The 20,179-nt window shown below is 45.4% G+C and overlaps 1 protein-coding gene across 1 annotated transcript in view; it reads right to left on the reverse strand.

Moving 5' to 3' along the window:
• The window catches only part of dnah10 (dynein axonemal heavy chain 10), a 317,805-nt gene that overhangs the window by 26,704 nt on the left and 270,922 nt on the right, over window positions 1-20,179 (reverse strand). Inside the window, exons 66-70 of the mRNA XM_041203322.1 lie at window positions 16,911-17,015; window positions 12,382-12,536; window positions 5,901-6,055; window positions 2,137-2,320; window positions 878-1,078 (exon numbers count right to left, since the gene is read on the reverse strand). Of these exons, the coding sequence (XP_041059256.1) occupies window positions 878-1,078; window positions 2,137-2,320; window positions 5,901-6,055; window positions 12,382-12,536; window positions 16,911-17,015 (800 nt within the window). The remainder of the gene's footprint in view (window positions 1-877; window positions 1,079-2,136; window positions 2,321-5,900; window positions 6,056-12,381; window positions 12,537-16,910; window positions 17,016-20,179) is intronic.

Consider the following 20,179-nt stretch of genomic DNA (forward strand, 5'->3'; position numbering starts at 1 on the left):
TGGTGAGTCTTAGGACACAGGGAGCAGATTTTTGAATGAGCTCAAGTTTAGAGGGTGGAATGTGAGACACCAGCCAGGATAGTGTTGAAATAGTCGAGACTATAAAGGCATGAATGAGGATTGTAGCAGTTGATGCAGTGGTGGAGATGGGCCACAGAGACCGAAGTATGCAGTCCCAGCTTCTTCAATCTATCCACATAATTGAAGTCTCTCACCCCGGAACCATTCTTGTGAATCTTTCCTGCATTCTCTCTAATGCCTTCACATCCATCCTAAAGTGTGGCACCCAGACCTGGACGCAATAATCCAGCTGAGGTCAAACCTGTGTTTTTTACAAGTTTAATATAATTTTCTTGCTTTAGTAATCTATGCCCCTACTTATAAGGCTCAGGATACTGTATGCTTTATTAACTACTCTTTCAACCTGTCCTGCCATCTTCAATGATTCATGCACACATACACCCAAGTCCCTTTGCTCCAGCACCCACTTTAGAGTTGTACCTTTCATTTTATCTTGTCATTCTTCCTACCAAAATTAATCTCACTTTTTACTCTTCTCTGCATTGAATTTCATGCCCTGCTTGTCCACCAACCTGTTTATATCCTTTTGAGGTCCTACACTACCATCCTCAAGCTCTCAATGCTTCCAAGTTTCGTGCTGTCCACACATTTGGAAATTATGTCCTGTACATTAAGATTAGACCGATAACAGAAGAAACAGGCACTTGGGCAAGGCACTGGAGATTGCCAGCACCAAGGCCAGTTTTAAGGGTTGCCTTTAACAGAGGTGGAGAAATACTAATGCTGTAAATACATTATTTCAACTTCATCCTTTTTACTTGTCTAAATATTGGAGCACTAGGATTTCTGAATGTACCTTAAGTGAGTTCTGAAGTATTCCAATTGGAAAGTCTTGGATTGGGTCCGTGGTGAGCCACAAGCGGAAGTCAGGATGGGGCTTGTGTATCATTTCCAGAGCTTTCTCCAGCTCTTTCAGCCATTTTACAAGGAGGTGACAGTTCTGCAACATTAGCCACTGTCCACGGGCCACAGCCGTCTCCAACAACTGCAGCGCTACCTGCCAAAGAGAGGGGAAAGGAACACCTCATGTATTTACACACTGTGGTCAAAGTCACACGTATGTCCTTCAGTGTTTTTGGAATGCTGTAGTTATTTATGCAATGAGGGAATACAGTAAACTGCAATAACACAAGTATCTTATGAGAGTTAATTCCATCTTGTTGACACAAATACATCTTTAATTTGATATTTTTCTATCTACATTTCAATGAGGGCAGTATCAAGTTTATTTTAAATGGGTTAAAATAGTGGACAGAAGCGTGCCATAAAACACATTAAACATTCACCTGTTAATATCTCCAACAGTTATGTCTAGGCTTTGGTGAGGTATTGAGCCAAACAGACCAAGATTCCAGGCCTCAGTTGTGGTTCTTGCTGATCCCACAGGAGCAAGGGTTGCTGCCTATCTCAGGCTGTGTGGGTATAGCAGCACAGTAGCCTCAGACAATCAGTGGACCAAGGTTCCTACTTCCTGGTCACTCCCCAGTATCATCTGTCAGAAAGTGCACATGTGTGCATGCCAGGAAAGAATGGTTCAGACTGAGCTGTGAAGCCCTCCCTGGGCAAAAATAACTCATCCAGGCTCATGTATAAAGAATGAGTATTGAAGCAAGCTAATAGAACTTTGTGGAGCCAATTCCGGGCAGGGATCAGCACCTTGAGGAAAGTAAGGGAAAAAGCTGGAAATAAAGAAGCTGCTTCATATTGCATAGATATACCACAATGTAAATGTGTTACTCCACCCCACCTTGCTCAAGCTTCCATTTACCCCAGATCTCAGGGTACCTGGAAACACCATACTGCCTATGTGTGGGTATACGGCATGTAAACTTGGCTGTGATGTGTAGGCAAGGCGACAGTGCTTGTACTCCAAGAAGCAGAACAAGTACAGCTGAATAAACATATAATGGCTGAAGCTCTGATGATAGAGCTGAGAGACAGCATTGGTGGTACACCCCAAAGTAATTAGATTCTCTCAATGGTTTTAAACACAAATGCTCAGTTAAAATTCAATGAACTTTCTCCATTCTACCTCAAAAGACATGGTTTATATACCTTTTCTTGCCCTTGTCCCATAGCAAGGAATTTAAGTCTACTTGTTCCAAAACCTGACCTCTCAGCCAGCTTTAAGAGGTCAGAAGCTGGGTCAGAGCCAGGGCTCAGGATGAAGACAATGGGAGAATTTGCTGTGCTTTGTTCAAAGATGGCCTCAAAACTAATGACGGGTGGTTGAACAAACCTGGCGAAAATGGAAATGGATTAAATCAGCACCTCATGCATGTGTTATCAAACTGGATAAGTAAGAATTCAAACATGTTTAGTTAATGACATATAATATTGTTTCTCTTTGGCAGTTCTGTGTTGTTATAAAAAGACTGTACACCTAATGAAGCTAACAAGAGGCTAACAGACTACTGAATTAGCTTTTTGTTACATTGTGATTTTGCCAGAAAGTCAAACACTGGACAGATTATTAGCAGCAAAACAAAGATCCATAAAACTTGATTGAAGTATATAAGATCCTGAATAGTCTTGACAAGGTGGACATGGAAAGGATGTTTCCTCTTGTGGGGGAGTCCAGAACTAGGGGGCACTATTTTAAAATTAGGGATTGCCATTATAAGACAGAAATGAGGAGAAATTTTTTCTGAGGGTTGTGCAACTTTGGAACACTCTGCCTCAGAAGGTGGCGCTACCACTGTGGTAAATGGGATGAATTTGAACAGATCCAGCAAATCAACACTGGCCATCAGCAGCAGCAGAATTGTACTTGAACACAATCTGTAACCTCATGGCCTAACATATTCCCCACTCTAACACTACCATCAAGCCAGGGGACCAACCCTGGTTCAATGAAAACTGCAGAGGGGCATGCCAGGAGCAGCACCAGGCATATCTAAAAATGAGGTGTCAACCTGGTGAAGCTACAACACAGGACTACTTACATGCCAAACAGCATAAGCAGCAGGTTATGGACAGAGCTAAGCGATCCCATAATCAATGGATTAGATCTAAGCTCTGCAGTCCTGCCACATCCAGTTGTGAATGGTGGTGGACAATTACACAACTCATTTGGAGGAGAGACTCCACAAATATCCCCATCCTCAATGATGGAGGAGCCCAGCACATGAGTGCAAAAGATAAGGCTGAAGCATTTGCCACAATCTTCAGCCAGAAGTGCCGAGTGGATGATCCATCTCAGCCTCCTCTGGAGGTGCCCAGCATCACGGATGCCAGTCTTCAGCCAATTCGATTCATTCCATGTGAAATCAAGAAACGGCTGAAGGCACTGGACACTGCAAAGGCTGTGGGCCCTGACAATATTCCAGTAATAGTGCTGAAGGCTTGTGCTCCAGAACTTGCCGCGCCCCTAGCCAAGCTGTTCCAGTACAGGTACAACACTGGCATCTACCTGGCAATGGGGTAAATTGCCCAGGTATGTCCTATGCACAAAAAGCAGGACAAATCCAACCCAGCTAATTACCGTCACATCAGTCTACTCTCCATCATCACTAAAGTAATGGGAAGGGGTCGTCAACAGTGCTATCAAGCAGTGCTTGCTTCGCAATAACCTGCTCACTGACACCCAGATTGGGTTCCGCCAGGGCCAATCAGTTCCTGACCTCATTACAGCCTTGGTTCAAACATGGACAAAAGATCTGAACTCCTGAGGTGAGGTGAGACTGCTTGCTCTTGACATCAAGGCCGCATTTGACCGAGAGTGACATCAAGGAGCCCTAGCTAAACTGGACTCAATGGGAATCAGGGGGGAAACTCTCTGCTGCTTGGAGTCATACCTAGCACAAAGGAAGATGGTTGTGGTTGTTGGAGGTCAATCATCTCAGTTCCAGGGCATCACCGCAGGAGGAGTTCCTCAGGGTAGTGTCCTTGGCCCAACAACCTTCAGCTGCTTCATCAATGACCTTCCTTCCATCATAAGGTCAGAAGTGGGGCTGTTCACTGATGATTGCACAATGTTCAACACCATTCGCGACTCCTCAGATACTGAAGCAGTCCATGTACAAATGCAGCAAGACCTGGACAATATCCAGGCTAGGGCTGATAAGCAACAAGTAACATTCGTACCACACAAGTGTCAGGCAATGACCATCTCCAATAAGAGAGCACCCAACCATCATTGCTTGATGTTCAATGGCATTACCAACACTGAATGCCCCACTATCAACATCCTAGGAGATACCATTGACCAGAAACTGAACTGGACTAGCCATATAAATACTATGGCTACAAGAGCCTGTCAGAGGCTAGAAATCGTGCAACAAGTAACCTACCTCCTGACTCCTCAAGGCCTGTACACCATCTATAAGGCAGAAGCCAGGAGTGTGATGGAATACTCCCCATTTGCTTGGATGAGTGCAGTTCCCACAACACTCAAGAAGCTTGACACCAAACAGGCCAAAGCAGCCCATCCACAAACATTCACTCCCTCCAACACCGATGCACAGTAGCAGCAGTGTGTACCATCTACAAGATGCTCTGCAGGAATGCACCAACGCTCCTTCAACAACACCCTCCGAACCCATGACTGCTACCATCTGGAAGGCCAAGGGCAGCAGATGGATGGGAACACCACCATCTAGAAGCTCCCCTCCAAGTCACTCACCATCCTGACTTGGAAATATATCACAGTTCCTTCACTGTCGCTGGGTCAAAATCCTGGAACTCCCTTCCTAACAGCACTGTGGGTGTACCTACACCACATGGACTGCAGCGGTTCAAGAAGGCAGCTCACCACCACCTTCTCAAGGGCAATAAATGCTGGCCCAGCCAGCAAAGCTCACATCCCGTGAATAAATTTTTTAAGAAGTGGCAGAGGTGGGGGGTCACTGAATATTTTTAAAGCAGAGGTAGATAGATCCTTGCTCGGCAAGGAAATCAAAGGTTATTGAGGGTAGATGGGAATGTGGAACTCGAAACACAAGCAGATCAGCCATGATCTTACTGAATGGCAGAGAAGGCTCGAAGGACCGAATGGCCTACTCCTGCTCCTATTTTGTATGTTCATAAAACCAAACATGGGTTAGAGCTTCTTAATGAGATAAATACAGGAGGGCTTATTCTGGAGAAACCCTTTCTAATTTACTCTGTTGCTAGAGGGACACATCTGCTGTTTTCCTGTATCTATTATTTAGAGTGGGTTCTAATTGTGTTAAGAAACTCACTCAGATTACCGACTGCCACGTGATATTCCTGAACCAACACTGCACCGCTACAGCACAGTAACAGCCATCCAGATATATTCATTTCAATAAAATAAATTCTGCTTACCAGCATACAATGTATTGTTAACTGGAAAAGTCATCGGCAATTCCAAAAAGGGGTCATTTATGACTGTTGTAAACAGCTTAATTTGGCCCTATTCTTCCAATTAAGTCATACAGAACAAGATGATCCCAGCTTTGTGCTTGATGCTTCATTATTTTACATAAATATCTCAGCTTGAAAGGCTGCAGTATCATTTCAGCAGTCAAACAGAGCCCATAGCCAACCACATTAAAACAAAACAAGCTGCGGATTAAGGAATGGCTCTTCACATTTCTGTAATTGCACTATCTCATATACATGAATTTAAAAGCAGTGTCCCTTTAGCTTGTTTGTTAGAAAATGTATATTTGTAAAGCTACAAAGACCTTCAGTAATCAAAACGTTAAAAGAATAAATATCTACCAGATATGTCCTAGGCTCTACCTGTGCAGAAATCTGATCCAGTTTTATGGTCAGGTAATTGATATTTAATATTTCTGCAGCTGCCATGTGATGATTCCTTGCCCAGGTAATGTGGTAATTCAATCACTTACTTTTCTCCCATTGTGATTGTGATGTAGTCCATTACTGCACGGTAAACACGATCGACCCGAAAACAGCGCAGCAAAAGTAGCTTCTGGAAATTATCCAAACTGCTCTTGTACTGGAGAGGGAATTCAACTTGTTCTGGGGCATCAAGGTCATACCACTGGGAGAAACAGCACAGAACAAAACATACAACTAATCACCATTGCATGTGTATATGGAGATGTTCAGTGTCAGAATTCAAAGTTTACTTGGATGCAACAGTGAACTAAACCATTTTAGCATTAAAATTAACCAGGAATGTAATATATTCATTTCATTATTAGCATTTTCAAATTGATGAGCACCAAGCAGAGATCCATCCACAGTTCTCTAATGGTGAATGGTAGTGCTCCTGAGTGACCAAGCTCAGCTTCCCCACTGGGAGAGACCGTGTCCACTTGTCCCACACTCACCTCATCACAGGTGGCTACCTATTGCTCTCCTGGCACAACAGTTACTTCCATGCACTCAAACCTTTGGGCTCCTCCCTTCTAAATTCATTTCATTTCTTCCTTCCCTCTTGAGAAACATTCACCTACCTGAGAAATTAAACATACATGGGGACTGTTGAAATGGTAAAAAAATAAGCTGAGGAGAGGATAAAAATGTATAAATAATGCAGTGAATATTCCAGCTGAAGACTTCAAGGCTGGTGGACTTTTGCTCAAATCAAGACCCCATGCATTCACCCATACAGATTTGGGAGGGAAAAGAACTCCCCTGCAACTTTAGGAATTTGGCAATTGTAACTATCTTCAGGGGAGATAAATCATGATGTGGCAACTATGAGGTATCTCCCTCTTGTCTGTAGCAGGGAAAATCCTGACACACGTTCTCCTGAATCGCCTACTTCCTGTGCCTGAGGAAATCCTCCCAGAGACAGCGTGGCTTTAGACTTTCCAGAGGAACCTCTGACATGGTCTTTGTTGCCAGACAAATTCAAGAAAGATGTGGAGAACACCACCAGGAACTCTTCATTGTATTCATTGAACTGGCCAAATCATTTCACTCAGTAAACTGAGGCTCTGTGGATTCTGCTCCAGAGATTTGGATGTCCATAAAACTTCATCACAATCCTGCAAGTGCTTCATGATAATAGGGCTTCAACTGTCTTGAATGGGAGATCTGAGACAGTCCCTTTCCAAATCCGAACTGGGGTCAAGCAAGGCTGTGTGATAGCCCCCATACTGTTTACAATCTGACGGTGGACTATTCACCTCATCAAGGTCAGCTATCCTCTGGTGTCAGCATTAAGTACTGCCTAGATGGAAAACTCTAACATCAGTTGCCTCAGTGCCAAAACTAAACTGACCACCATACCGCAGTGTCATTGCCCACTCTGCACCAGATTTGCAAGCCACTCATGTTCTCTTCAATGCTGCCTATTTTTAAATGTTGCCAGAACAAAACTCATATCAACGCACATCTGGTCAGGTAAATATTCCACCTCCTATATATGTTGAACAAGGGACTCTGGAATACGTTGAGCACTTCCCACACCTTGGCAGCCACCTATCTCAAAAGGCCACCATTGACCAGCAGATCAGCTGCACCAGCTCAGCCTTCTACAAACTACAGCAGCAAGTGTTTGACAACAATGACCTCCACAAGTCAACAAAAGTCCAAGTGTACAGAGCAGTTGTCATCACCACACTCCTGTACTTCAGTGAGACTGGACTGTGTATCAGCATCACAGAAGAGAGCTAGAGAAATTCCAAAAGTAATGCCTCCACCACATCCTCTGGATTCAGGGGAGGACCGTCAAACAAATGCTAGTGTCATTTTTGAAGCCACTTCACAAGTATTCAGGCAAAACTCCTGCAAAATCAACTACAATGGACTGAACACTGTGTCCAGATGGCTGAAAAGCATCTCCCCCACCAGGTCCTGTTTTCTCAACTCTGAAATGGCCAACATTCCAGGGATTGGAGCTGTTGGAGGGGGACGGTGAAGAAACAAAGAAAGTGCTACAAAGCCCTTACTCTGAAGCTCTCCTAGAAGGGTGCCAGCATTGACATTAATGACTGGGAGGAGCTTGCTACCAGTTATTCAAAATGGTGACAATTTGTCCATCAAGCTGCAACGCGCTTTGAGTTCCAATGTCTTAATGATGAGGCAGAGCGGTAGCACAGAAGGAAAGAAAAGGAAGCAAATCTTGAACACCGGATCCCATTACCTTGTGGGACATCCTGTGCCATGTGCCCAACGGTCTGCAGGTTGAGAATCAGCCTGTTCAGTCACATGAAAAGCCATGGCAGAAACTCGCAACCCTGAGTGAACATGATCCTCAAATTGATGGACAGCTGATTTACGGTGACCTGATTTTCAAAACTCAAAACTAAGACACATTGAAAAGCCTTGGGAAGGTGGGGCTCTGTGATGATGCGCATGCTGGGTGACCAATGGCAGGAGTCTGCTGGAGGGGCAGTTGAGGTAGGAGGTCATGTGGTGACATCTCCCAGAATATGTTCAGCCAGAATTGGCAACCCTATTAAGACATCCAATTATTGAAGAAAGCAGTTACAAACCAAAAACATTTTTGTCAATGACATCTCCGCCTCATTTTCTTAAAAAACTGGAGCAAAGCTTCGCTTGTCACTAGATCACAGAATCCACTATTCCACTCTAACTTCACTGTGCAACACACAATGACCAATCTCTATTTAAAATCCTCATTTATTTTCACCTGCCCACTGGGTTCTAACAATAGACATTTTCAGCCAGAAGCTAGATTTTAACTAGTGAACATGGGGGTTTTTGTTTGCACCCAAAGCCACAAGCAGGAAAGCATGCGATCTTTCAAATGAAACATTTGATTGAACATGCCATGTCTCAACCGAACTTGCCTGCCACCTTCCTGAGCACTGATTGGTGCTTTACCAATGGCCACAGTTCGATTACCTCTTCAAGTGCAGCTTGTGGTTGGCAGACACCACTGAAATCTGTCATCACCCAGAGGCTGATTCCCTCCCAGCTCCCAGATGCTGGTGGGGTTAATTTATAGGGGGTCATGAGGATAAATTACCCCCAGTAACTCCTATAAATTATCCCCCAGTAGCTCCTATAAATCCGTGCCTCGTCCACTGGCCTCTGACTCTCCACCTGAATGTCTTCCAACTCTCCCCTGAATGTTCTCCCACTCTCCCCCCCACTGGCCTCCAGCTCTCCCCTGCTTGCCTCCCTATGAAATCTCTGATTGGCCATTGTGTCAGAACACTCTGAATGGCCAATCAGGGCACTGAAAGATGAACCAATCAGGGTAGTGAAAAGCTGTCTTTGCGAACCAACCTATTTTGAGTGAAAAAGAATTTACCCCGGTGCCAGCTCTGGGTGCTGGTGAGAAGGATTTCTGCACATGTTGGAGCATTCCAGTGCAGCTGCTTAATGGTCAGTGAGTGGGCAGCATTCCGATTTGCAGGGTGCAGCTGAGAGAGATTTTTTGGGTTTGCTAATAGTAAATGGAGTGAGGGGTGGGGATGCTGTGTGAAAAGGTAAAGTGCTGATGGGAATCTTTGATATAGTTCATATAAAGAGGGAAAAGCTTCAACTGGGGCATTTGAGCTATTTTGAGCAAATTGTCGGGACACTGGGTGGTTTAATGAAAAACCAGGATGCCTGATCACCATAAGCTGACGATGATGATGACACCTTTTCAGGATTTACGTAGCCTTCGCTAGGGGCAGGAATTTTAGCGCTAATCCGGGCGAGTCTGGAGGCAGCTGAATGCAAAAATTCACACTGCCGTCTGGCATGCCATTTTCCCCAAGGTGGGAAGGGGGGTTGGCAGGGCTGCCCACCTGTAAACAGACAAGTAACTGAGCTCCTTAAAGGACTGTCAGAGGCACAATGAAATTTTCCACTCAGCTTGTGGGACCCCCAAAGCCTTGAGGACGAGGCAAGCTACCTCGAGGTGGCCTCCTGGCAGCAGACAGGGAGGTCAATGCTCCAGGCAGCCTTTGAGGCCTGTGTGACTTAACTGTGGTCAGTGGTAGGGAAACTATTGGAGAAAATTCTGAAGGAGAGAATCTATCTCCACTTGGAGAGGCAAGGTTTGATCAGGGATAGTCAGCATGGCTTTGTCAGAGGGAGGTCATGCCTAACAAATTTGATTGAACCTTTTGAGGAGGTAACCAGGTGTGTAGGTGAGGGTAGTGCAGTTGATGTAGTTTATTTCAGCAAAGCCTTTGACAAGGTCCCACATGGGAGACTTATAAAGAAGGCAAATGCACATGGGATACAGGGTAATTTGATAGATTCAAAATTGGCTTAGTTGTAGGAGGCAGAGGGTGATGACAGAAGGATGCTTTAGTTACTGGAAGCCAATGTCCAGTGGCGTACCACAGCGATCTGTGCTGCGTCCCCTATTATTCGTCATTTATATAAATGACATGGGTGACTATGTTGGGGGTAGGATTAGAAAGTTTGTGGATGACACAAAGATTGGCCGGGTGGTTAACAGTGAGGCTGAGTGTCTTGGGTTACAGGAAGATATAGATGGGATGGTCAAATGGGCAGATAAGTGGAAGATGGAATTTAACCCTGAAAAGTGTGACGTGATACACTTTGGAAGGAGTAATTTGACAAGGAAGTATTCAATAAATGGCGTGACACTCGGAAGTTCCAAGGGACAAAGATAGATCTCTGAAGGTAGAGGGGCATGTTAGTGGGGTGGTGAGAAAGGCATATGGGACACTTGCCTTTATCAATCGAGTCATAGATTACAGAAGTAGGGAGGTCATGTTGGAGTTGTATAGAACCTTGGTGAGGCCACAGCTGGAGTACTGTGTGCAGTTCTGGTTGCCACATTATAAGAAGGATGTGATTGCACTGGAGGGGGTGCAGAGGAGATTCATCAGGATGTTGCCTGGGATGAAACATTTAAGTTATGAAGAGAGGTTGGATAGACTTGGGTTGTTTTCATTGGAGCAAAGACTGAAGGGCGACCTGATCGAGGTGTACCAGATTATGAGGAGCATGGAGAGGGTAGATAGGGAGCAGCTGTTCCCCTTAGTTGAAGGGTCAGTCACGAGGGGACATAAGTTCAAGGTGGGGGACAGGAGGTTTAGGGGGGGATGTGAGGAAAAGTCTTTTTACCCAGAGGGTGGTGACGGTCTGGAATGCGCTGCCAGGGAGGGTGGTGGAGGCGGCTTGCCTCACATCCTTTAAAAAGTACCTAGATGAGCACTTGGCACGTCATAACATTCAAGGCAATGGGCCAAGTGCTGGTAAATGGGATTAGGTAGGTAGTGCAGGTGTTTCTCACGTGTCAGTGCAGACTCGATGGGCCGAAGAGCCTCTTCTGCACTGAGAGTTTCTGAGGCCGTTTTTAAATTTAAAAGTTTAAAAAGTTGGTCAGATGGAGGCGAACTCTCTCTCTCTCCATTACCTTAACTGCAGGCTTCAACCCTTTATGATCTGTGGGGTCTCCTATTGGCCCTCCACATTTGCGAGCCAGCCCAGACAGTAACTCTACCCTCTGGCCACTAATTGGCAAATCCAGGAAAATCACTGTCGGGTGACTATTTCCCACTGTCTCAGAAGATCACCATTGATGAGGAGATTCAACACCAGATCAGCTGCGCCAGCACAGCCTTCTACAAACTATGGTAGCTAGTGTTTGACAACAAAGACCTCCACTTGATCCTGATGTCAGGGTCTGGACCTAAAGGGCAAAACCCTGCCTTTGTTGTCTGGAGCCATCCCAATGAACTGCTTATGACTCAATGTCCTATTGCTGCCACCAACTGGCCATGCACTCAAGCTACAACTCACATCTCATCCACTCAACCTATGGTCTTAATTCAAATTCGCCTGCATCTCTAATTTTAAATGCACAAAGCAATGTGCACAATTTCAGGTTGACTGCCTCCGTGTTCTTCACTTTTAACAGATTCCTTGAAGTATGCTTTATCAAAAAGAAACATGTCACACTTTATTCATCCTAAAGGCAGCACAGTGTCATCCAATAAGTAGTAATCAGCATTTTCTCAGTTTCAAGGGTAAGAGCAGGAGGGGATTAAAGCTTTGACCCAGCATGGCACAGCATCATGCACTGCTACCACCTACAGAACCATTCTCCAATGTGAGATAGTTGGGAGAAAATTGGAACCAAAGCTCATCCAAGCCATCTGTTAACGATTGCACTGCACTATGTGACAAACAAAAGAGGTGATGAAGAATTTCAAGTGTGCAACTATTGCTGGTACTATGATGAGCTGTTTCCCATTCCCAACTGTGTTGACTTCACAATTCTGCAGTGTTTCTCATTATACAGAAATAGAAGAGGCCATTCAGCCCCTCAACTCTGTGATATCATTAAATTAGATCAGTGTTGATCTGCATCTCAATTCCAGTTGCCTGCCTTTGCTCTATAAGCCTTTGATATCACCATTTGTTAGATTGTCTCCATCACTAGACTTTTGAAATGGCACTGAGTTTATTACTTACCGCTTGCCAAGCTGCATGATGCATTTGCAAATCATCTGGAAGTGTTCCAAACTTCTCTGGGAAAGCCTCTGCTAGACGGATAATATCTTCCCAGCCTTGATCTGGGAGCCAATGGCACGGCTTCACACGCTTGCTTTTCTCCAGAGAAATATTTCCTGTGAAAAGTGTAGTAGAGCTAATTCAGAATCACAAAATCACAGTGCAGAAGAGGCCCTTTGGCCCATCGAGTCTGCACTGACACGTGAGAAACACCTGACTAATTATAAGCTCATGTACGCACACCGTACCTGACACCATTAATGAAATATTGTTGCTTCTACCTAATATACTAGGTTCAATGGGGACAATTTCATCAGTCTTGTGCCATAAACTCCATTAAATCACTGCAGGGTTGCCAGTGACATTGGAATGCCTGATGGTAGTTGAAATGCAGGCAGGGTTGGTTATTCCATCTTTTGGGGGAACATTTTACACTTTGTAAAAGCTAAGCACTTCTCACTGATTATCCATTGTAAATTAGCCTTCAGCAACAAGGCACAAAAATGTGAAATTAAGCCATAATGACTAGTTTTTGCATTTGAAAGACCAAAGTTGCATTTCACATTCATTACAATTAATGAGTTCCTTTTAAAGTGTAGTTAGTTATTTTGTGGGCAAACATAGCGGCTCATCCACACACAGCAAGATCCCACAAATAGCGCCAAGGTTAATGACCAGTTAATCCAAACTCCACTTCCAATCATGCTGAGAAATTGCCCTGAGCTCCTACTCTGTTTCCCTACTGATAAGAAGTAGTTTTGTAACAATTCTCTACCATCCTCCTAACTCCAAAACCATTAATCCTTCTCCTGTTTGATTCCTTGCCCAAGGCCGTGTACACTGAAATAAAAACAAAAAAATGCTGGAAAAACTCAGCCGGTCTGGCAGCATCTGTGGAGAGAGGAACAGAATTAACGTTTCGAGTCCGTATGACTCTTCCTGCGTGTACACTGCTTTCACTGCATATCCTGCCATTCTCAATATCGATCACCTCCCCAAAGAATTCTAAACCAAACACAAACTTACTTTCTGAAATCCATGTTGACTGCTTCTCATTATTTGCTCTTGATACAGATATTTCATAATTTCATTTTAATTTAAGAAAACTATTTTCCTAGTGCGGATGTTAAAATATCTTTCCTGTGATTACCCAGGTTACCTCTTACCACTTTCTGACACTGGGTTTTACACTGGCCACTCTCCAGTCCTTCGCCTCTTGCCCATTCTCAATAGACTAGGGCCGGTTTTAACCCAGCCTATCCAAGGCTATGAAGGCATATGAGCCACGAAAATGTTAGTTGGCAGGATGGGTTGGGTGAATGCATGCTGTGTTCTCAACATGTTCAACCCCACCATCATTTAACTTACCTCAAAACAGGCACCGGAGGTCCACCCACCCCAGGTGAGGGGCTACTTTATAGTCACATTCTTCTTCCAAGTTTAAATCAGCCACATAATCTCTAGGACTTCTGTCGTCCCCCCCCCCCCACCACCACCATCACCACCACCACCGCCCCCCCCCCGCACCCCCCCCGCCCCCCACCTCCACCCCACTGCCCCCCCCAACCATTTTTCTCAGGACCCTTGAATGTCAGACCCCAGCAATTCCACTTTCTTCAGCTTACCTAATTGCTCTAATACTTCCCCTTTTTTATTGTAATGTATTTCATTTTTAACCAATTTAGGATTTAACTCCTCCTCAGTAACCCTTCACTAATCATAACTGAGCAACACCCAGCTAAATAACTTTTCACTGATCTAGTGCTGAGTTTGAGTCCTTCCCTTAGGTCCCCAGACTCCCAATCCCCACTTATCTAACAGCAATCTGCAAAACTACTAGCAGGGTGAGTTTAAAGACTTTGCATGAACACCCAGTGGATCTGAGCTGGGAACTGAGTATCTCAGAATCAGAGCTTGGTGAGAAAAGGTTTCACAGATTTACAATATCTGACAAAGGGTGGCTGTATATAACAGAAACACCAAAAAGAATGATGTCAGAGGGTACCAGTGAAATCTAAATAATGCATCGAAATACTTCAGGTAATCAATACTAATCAATATTTGCTTGCAGAGGACAGGTTCCTCACTTATGCTCAAAGATTACTGGAAGGAGATGACATAAATAATTTATACTTTTCGAATCTCTTGCAGCATTTCTGCAGGAGCTGAATGGAGGTAACTGCAGATTTGCCACTGCATGGGACCAGTCAAGTCATAGACTTACATCAATATTTTGTGGGAATTAAGAGCATCCATTAACACCAGTTATTGACCCAATTTCTTTTAAAGTTTAATGACATTATTTATGTACACATTTTAAGTATAACAATAGATTCCAAATATTAAAATTTGAAATCTACAAAATCCTCCTGGCACTCAGGGTGCCAGACACAGGGGGGAATTTTCTCCTTCGGGGGGGGTTGTGTGGGGACGGGTGCACAGCTGATCAGTGCCCCCGATCGGCTGGGCACTGCCATTTTACGTGGATGGGTCAATTAAGGCCTGCCCAGAGTGACATGCGCTCGGAAGCATGTGCGCTCTCTGTGAGGGCAGGGGGGTGGGGGTTGCCTGAATCAAGAGTCCCTCAGGGAGATTAGTTTTAACTTTATACAGTTTAATAAAGTGCTGAAAAAATTTTATGGCATGTCTCCTCATGTGAAACCATCACAAGAGCTGGGACATGTGCACTAAGTTTAATAAAAATTTTTCTGAAAATTTTAAATCATTCTTGAAACCTCATCCCGCCCATGGATGAGGTTCCACGAAAGATGCGAAGGCTGCCTGAGCTCTTTGCCTGCCCGCTAACCTTAAGGTTGGATGGGCAGCTCAGCTGATTACCTAAATTGCTTTTTAACAGGCCTTAACAGGCCTTTGACAGTTTGGCAGGCATGTAGCCGAGTCGCTGCACGCCTGCCGAACTGAAAATCTAAATGACGTGTTGATGTCGGGACGCATTGATTCACGAGAATGATCCCAGGAATGAAAGGCTTAACATATGAGGAACGTTTGAGGATTCTGTGTCTATACTCGATGGAGTTTAGAAGGATGAGGGGGGATCTGATTGAAACTTACAGAATACTGAAAGGCCTGGATAAAGTGGACTTGGGGAAGATGTTTCCATTAGTAGGAGAGACTAGGACCCGAGGGCACAGCCTCAGAGTAAAGGGAAGACCTTTTAGAACAGAGATGAGGAGAAACTTCTTTAGCCAGAGAGTGGTGAATCAGTACTGAGGGAGTGCTGCACTGTTGGAGGGTCAGTACTGAGGGAGTGCTGCGCTGTCAAAGGCTCAGTACTGCGGCTGTGCTGTGCTGCGCTGTCAGAGGCTCAGTACTGAGGCTGTGCTGCGCTCTCGGAGGCTCAGTACTGAGGGAGTGCTGTGCTGTCAGAGGGTCTGTGGAATTCATTGCCACAGAAGGCTGTGGAGGCCAGGTCATTGGGTGTATTTAAAACTGAGATAGATAGGTTCTTGATTGGTAAGGGGATCAAAGGTTATGGGGAGAAGGCGGGAGAATGGGGTTGAGAAACTTATCAGCCACGATTGAATGGCAGAGCAGACTTGATGGGCTGAATGCCCTAATTTCTGCTCCTATGTCTTATGTTCTCTTATGGACGCACACCCAACATCACCTCGCACCTCAGCGAGCAGGCCCCGACGATTCTGCCCACAGTTCCAGAACAGCTCAGCAGAAGCATTCTTCAGCTGACCATGGATTCAAGCCCCAGTCCAGAGACTTGAGCACACAATCTAGGCTGACACTCCAATGAAGTACTGATGGAGCATTGCACTGTCAGTGGATCAGTACTGAGGAGGCACTGCACTGTCAGAGAGGCAATATTGAGTGAGTGCTGCACTGTTGTAGTGTCAGTACTGATGGAACACTGTGCTGTTTGAGGGTCAGTACTGAGAGAGAGATACAGTCGGAGGGTCAGTACTCAGGGGCTGATGCACCTTTAGAGGATCAGGACTGAGGGAATGCCACACTGTCAGAGGGTCAGTACTGAGGGAGTGCTGCACTGTTTGAAGATTAGTACTGAGGGAGAGCTGCACAGTTAGGGGGTCAGTACTGAGGGAGTGCTGCACTGTTGGAGGGTCAGTACTGAGGGAGTGCTGCGCTGTCAAAGGGTCAGTACTGAGGCTGTGCTGCGCTGTCAGAGGCTCAGTACTGAGGCTGTGCTGCACTCTCGGAGGCTCAGTACTGAGGCTGTGCTGCGCTCTCGGAGGCTCAGTACTGAGGGAGTGCTGTGCTGTCAGAGGGTCAGTACTGAGGGAGTGCTGCGCTATCACAGGGTCAGTACTGAGGGAGTGCTGTGCTGTCACAGGGTCAGTACTGAGGGAGAGCTGCACAGTCCAAGGGTCAGTACTCGGAGTGCTACACTGTTGGAGGGTCAGTACTGGATTATTATCGATTTATAATTAGAAAGTCATTTAAAACTGAATGCTCTATAATTGACACCTAAGTGTAGAAAGTATTCCTGTTTGGAAACACACCTTTCAAAAAAAATTCCAGTTCTTCCTGAGGAATCAGATGTTCTGCCTGCACAATCTTTATTGTCATATTGAATGAGAAGAGCAACTTATGACGTTCAAAGAGACCTGGAAGGACAAGGAGATGTTAACTTTCAAAAAAGCTTTTTAAAGATGCATTTTTGTTATCAGCAAGGTGAAGGATGTCAGTGTTGTACTTAGCCAACATCAAATATACCAGGGTCAAGTAGTGTGGGGGTCAGGGTTAAACTTTCCACTTTTGGTGCAATTGGCGATTTTGGTGCAGAGTGTGCCCAAAATTGTGCCCGTTTTGAAAAGTGCTATTTTCCCCCAAGTTTCTGCTCACAAATTTGTAAAATCACCCCTGCACCAGGACAATCAGGCAGTTTTAAAATTTAATTTTGGAGGAAAAAATATTATCTGATGAAACTGGATGGACCACCTGGCTTAACCCAAGCACCAGAAATGACAACGGCACACCCAGCCCTGTCGACCCTGCAAGGTTCTCTGTACTAACATCTGGGGCTCGTGCCTGAATTGGGAGAGCTATCCAACAGGCTAGTCAAACAACTTGGTCATCATCATGGATTCATCCCAGACACCACTATCACCATCCCTGGTATGTCCTGACCCACCGGCAGGACAGACTCAGCAGAGGTGGCAGGCAGTGGTAAACAGTTGGGAGGGAGTTGCCCTGGGAGTTGTTAACATTGACTTTGTAACCCATGAAGTCTCATGGCTTCAGGTTGAACATGCACAAGGAAATCTCCTGTTGATTACTACCTACTGCCCTGCCTCAGCTGATGAATCAGTGCTCCTCCATGTTGAACACCACATGGAAGAATCACTGAGGGTGGCAAGGACACAGAATGGACAATGGATGTGGTCCATCACCAAGAGTTGCTCAGTAGCACCACTACTGACCAAGCCTTAAAGGACATAGCTGCTAGACTGGGTGTGAGGCAGGTGGTGAGAGAACCAATGAGAGGGAAAAACCTACCTGACCTTGTCCTCATCAATCTACCTATCATAGATGCATCTGTCCATGACAGTGTTGGTAAGAGCGGCCACCACACAGTCCTTGTGGAGGTGAAGTTCCGTCTTCACACTGAGGATACCCTCGAGCATGTTGTGTGGCACTACCAATATGCTAAATGGGATGGATTTCAAACAGATCTAGCAACTCAAAACTGGGTATCCATGAGGCGCTGTGGGCCATCAGCGCAGCAGAATTGTATTCACCCACAATGTGTAACCTCCTCATGGCCCGGCTATCCCCACTCTACCATTACCATCAAGTCAGGGGATCAACCCTGGTTCAATGAAGAGTGCAGGAGGGCATGCCAGGAGCAGCACCAGGCATACCTAAAAATGAGGAGTCAACCTGGTGAAGCTATAAAACAGGACTACTTGTGTGCCAAACAGCAGACGCAACAAGTAATAGACAGAGCTAAGTGATCCCACAACCAACAGATCAGATCTAAGCTCTGCAGTCCTGCCACATCCAGTCATGAATGGTGGTGAACAGTTAAGTAACTCACTGGAGGAGGGTCCACAAATATCCCCATTTTCAATGAAGGTGGAGCCCAGCAAATCAGTGCAAAAAATATGGCTGAAGCACTTGCAGCCATCTTAAGCCAGAAGTGCCAAATGGATGATCCACCTGGAGGTTCCCAGCATCACAGAAGCCAGTCATCAGCCCAAAACAAAAACAGAATTACCTGGAAAAACTCAGCAGGTCTGGCAGCATCGGCGGAGAAGAAAAGAATTGATGTTTCAAGTCCTCATGACCCTTCAACAGATCAGCCAGTTTGATTCGCTTATGTGATATCATGAAACAGCTGAAGGCATTTGATACTGTAAAGGCTATTGGCCTTGACAACATTCCGGTAATAGTACTGAAGATATGTGCTCCAGAACTAGCAGTGCCCCTACCCAACCTGTGCCTGTACAGCTACAACACTGGCAACAACGCAGCTAGGTGAAAAATTGCCCAGATATGTCCTGTACACAAAAAAACAGAACAAATCAAATCTTGCCAATTACTGCCCCATCATTAATAGATATTAATTTCTTCATGAGACCCATCCACAAATATTCATTCCCTCCACCACCAACGAACAGTGGCAGCAGTATATACCATCTGCAAGGTGCACTGCAAAAACACATCAAGGTTTCTTCGGCAGCACCTTCCAAATCCACAACCACTACCATCTAGAAGGACACACACACATTCACCCTCGTCCTCTCCACCACACACACACACACTCTCCCATACACACACACACACACACACACACGTGTACACACACACATTCCCAACATATACACACTCACACACTCTCCCACATACACACACACACTCCCACATACACACACACACACTCTCCCACATCCACAGACACACACACACTCCCACATACACACACGCACACTCTCCCACATACACACACACACACAATCTCCCACACACACCCTCTCCCACATACACAAACACACTCTCTCTCACACACACACATACACACACTCTCCCACATACACACACACACACACTCTCCCACATTAACACACACACACTCCCACATACACACACGCACACACACTCCCACATACACACACACACACTCCCACATACACACAAACACACACACACTCCCACATACACACACACACACTGCCACATACACACACTCCCACATTCACACACACACACTCCCACATTCACACACACACACACTCCCACATACACACACACACACTCCCAAATACACACACACTCACTCCCACATACACACACACACTCTCCCACATACATATACACACACAGACACTCTCCCACATACACACACACACACTCCCACATACACACACACACACACTCCCACATACACACACACACACTCCCACATACACACACTCTGACACACACTTCCACACATACACACATTCCCACTCTCCCACATAGACACACGCACACTCTCCCACATACACACACTCCCACTCTCCCACGTACACAGACACACACACACACTCCCACAGACACACACAGACTCTCCCACATACATACATACATACACACACTCTCCCACATACATACACACACACACACTCTCTCTCTCTCCCGCATATATACACACACTCTCACCCACATACACACACACACACACACACACACACTCTCCCACATACACACACACACACACTCTCCCACATACACACACACACACACACAAACACACTATCCCACACACACACAAACACACTCTCCCACA

Source organism: Carcharodon carcharias, chromosome 13, assembly GCF_017639515.1.
Source record: "Carcharodon carcharias isolate sCarCar2 chromosome 13, sCarCar2.pri, whole genome shotgun sequence".
NCBI classification, from domain to species: domain Eukaryota; kingdom Metazoa; phylum Chordata; class Chondrichthyes; order Lamniformes; family Lamnidae; genus Carcharodon; species Carcharodon carcharias.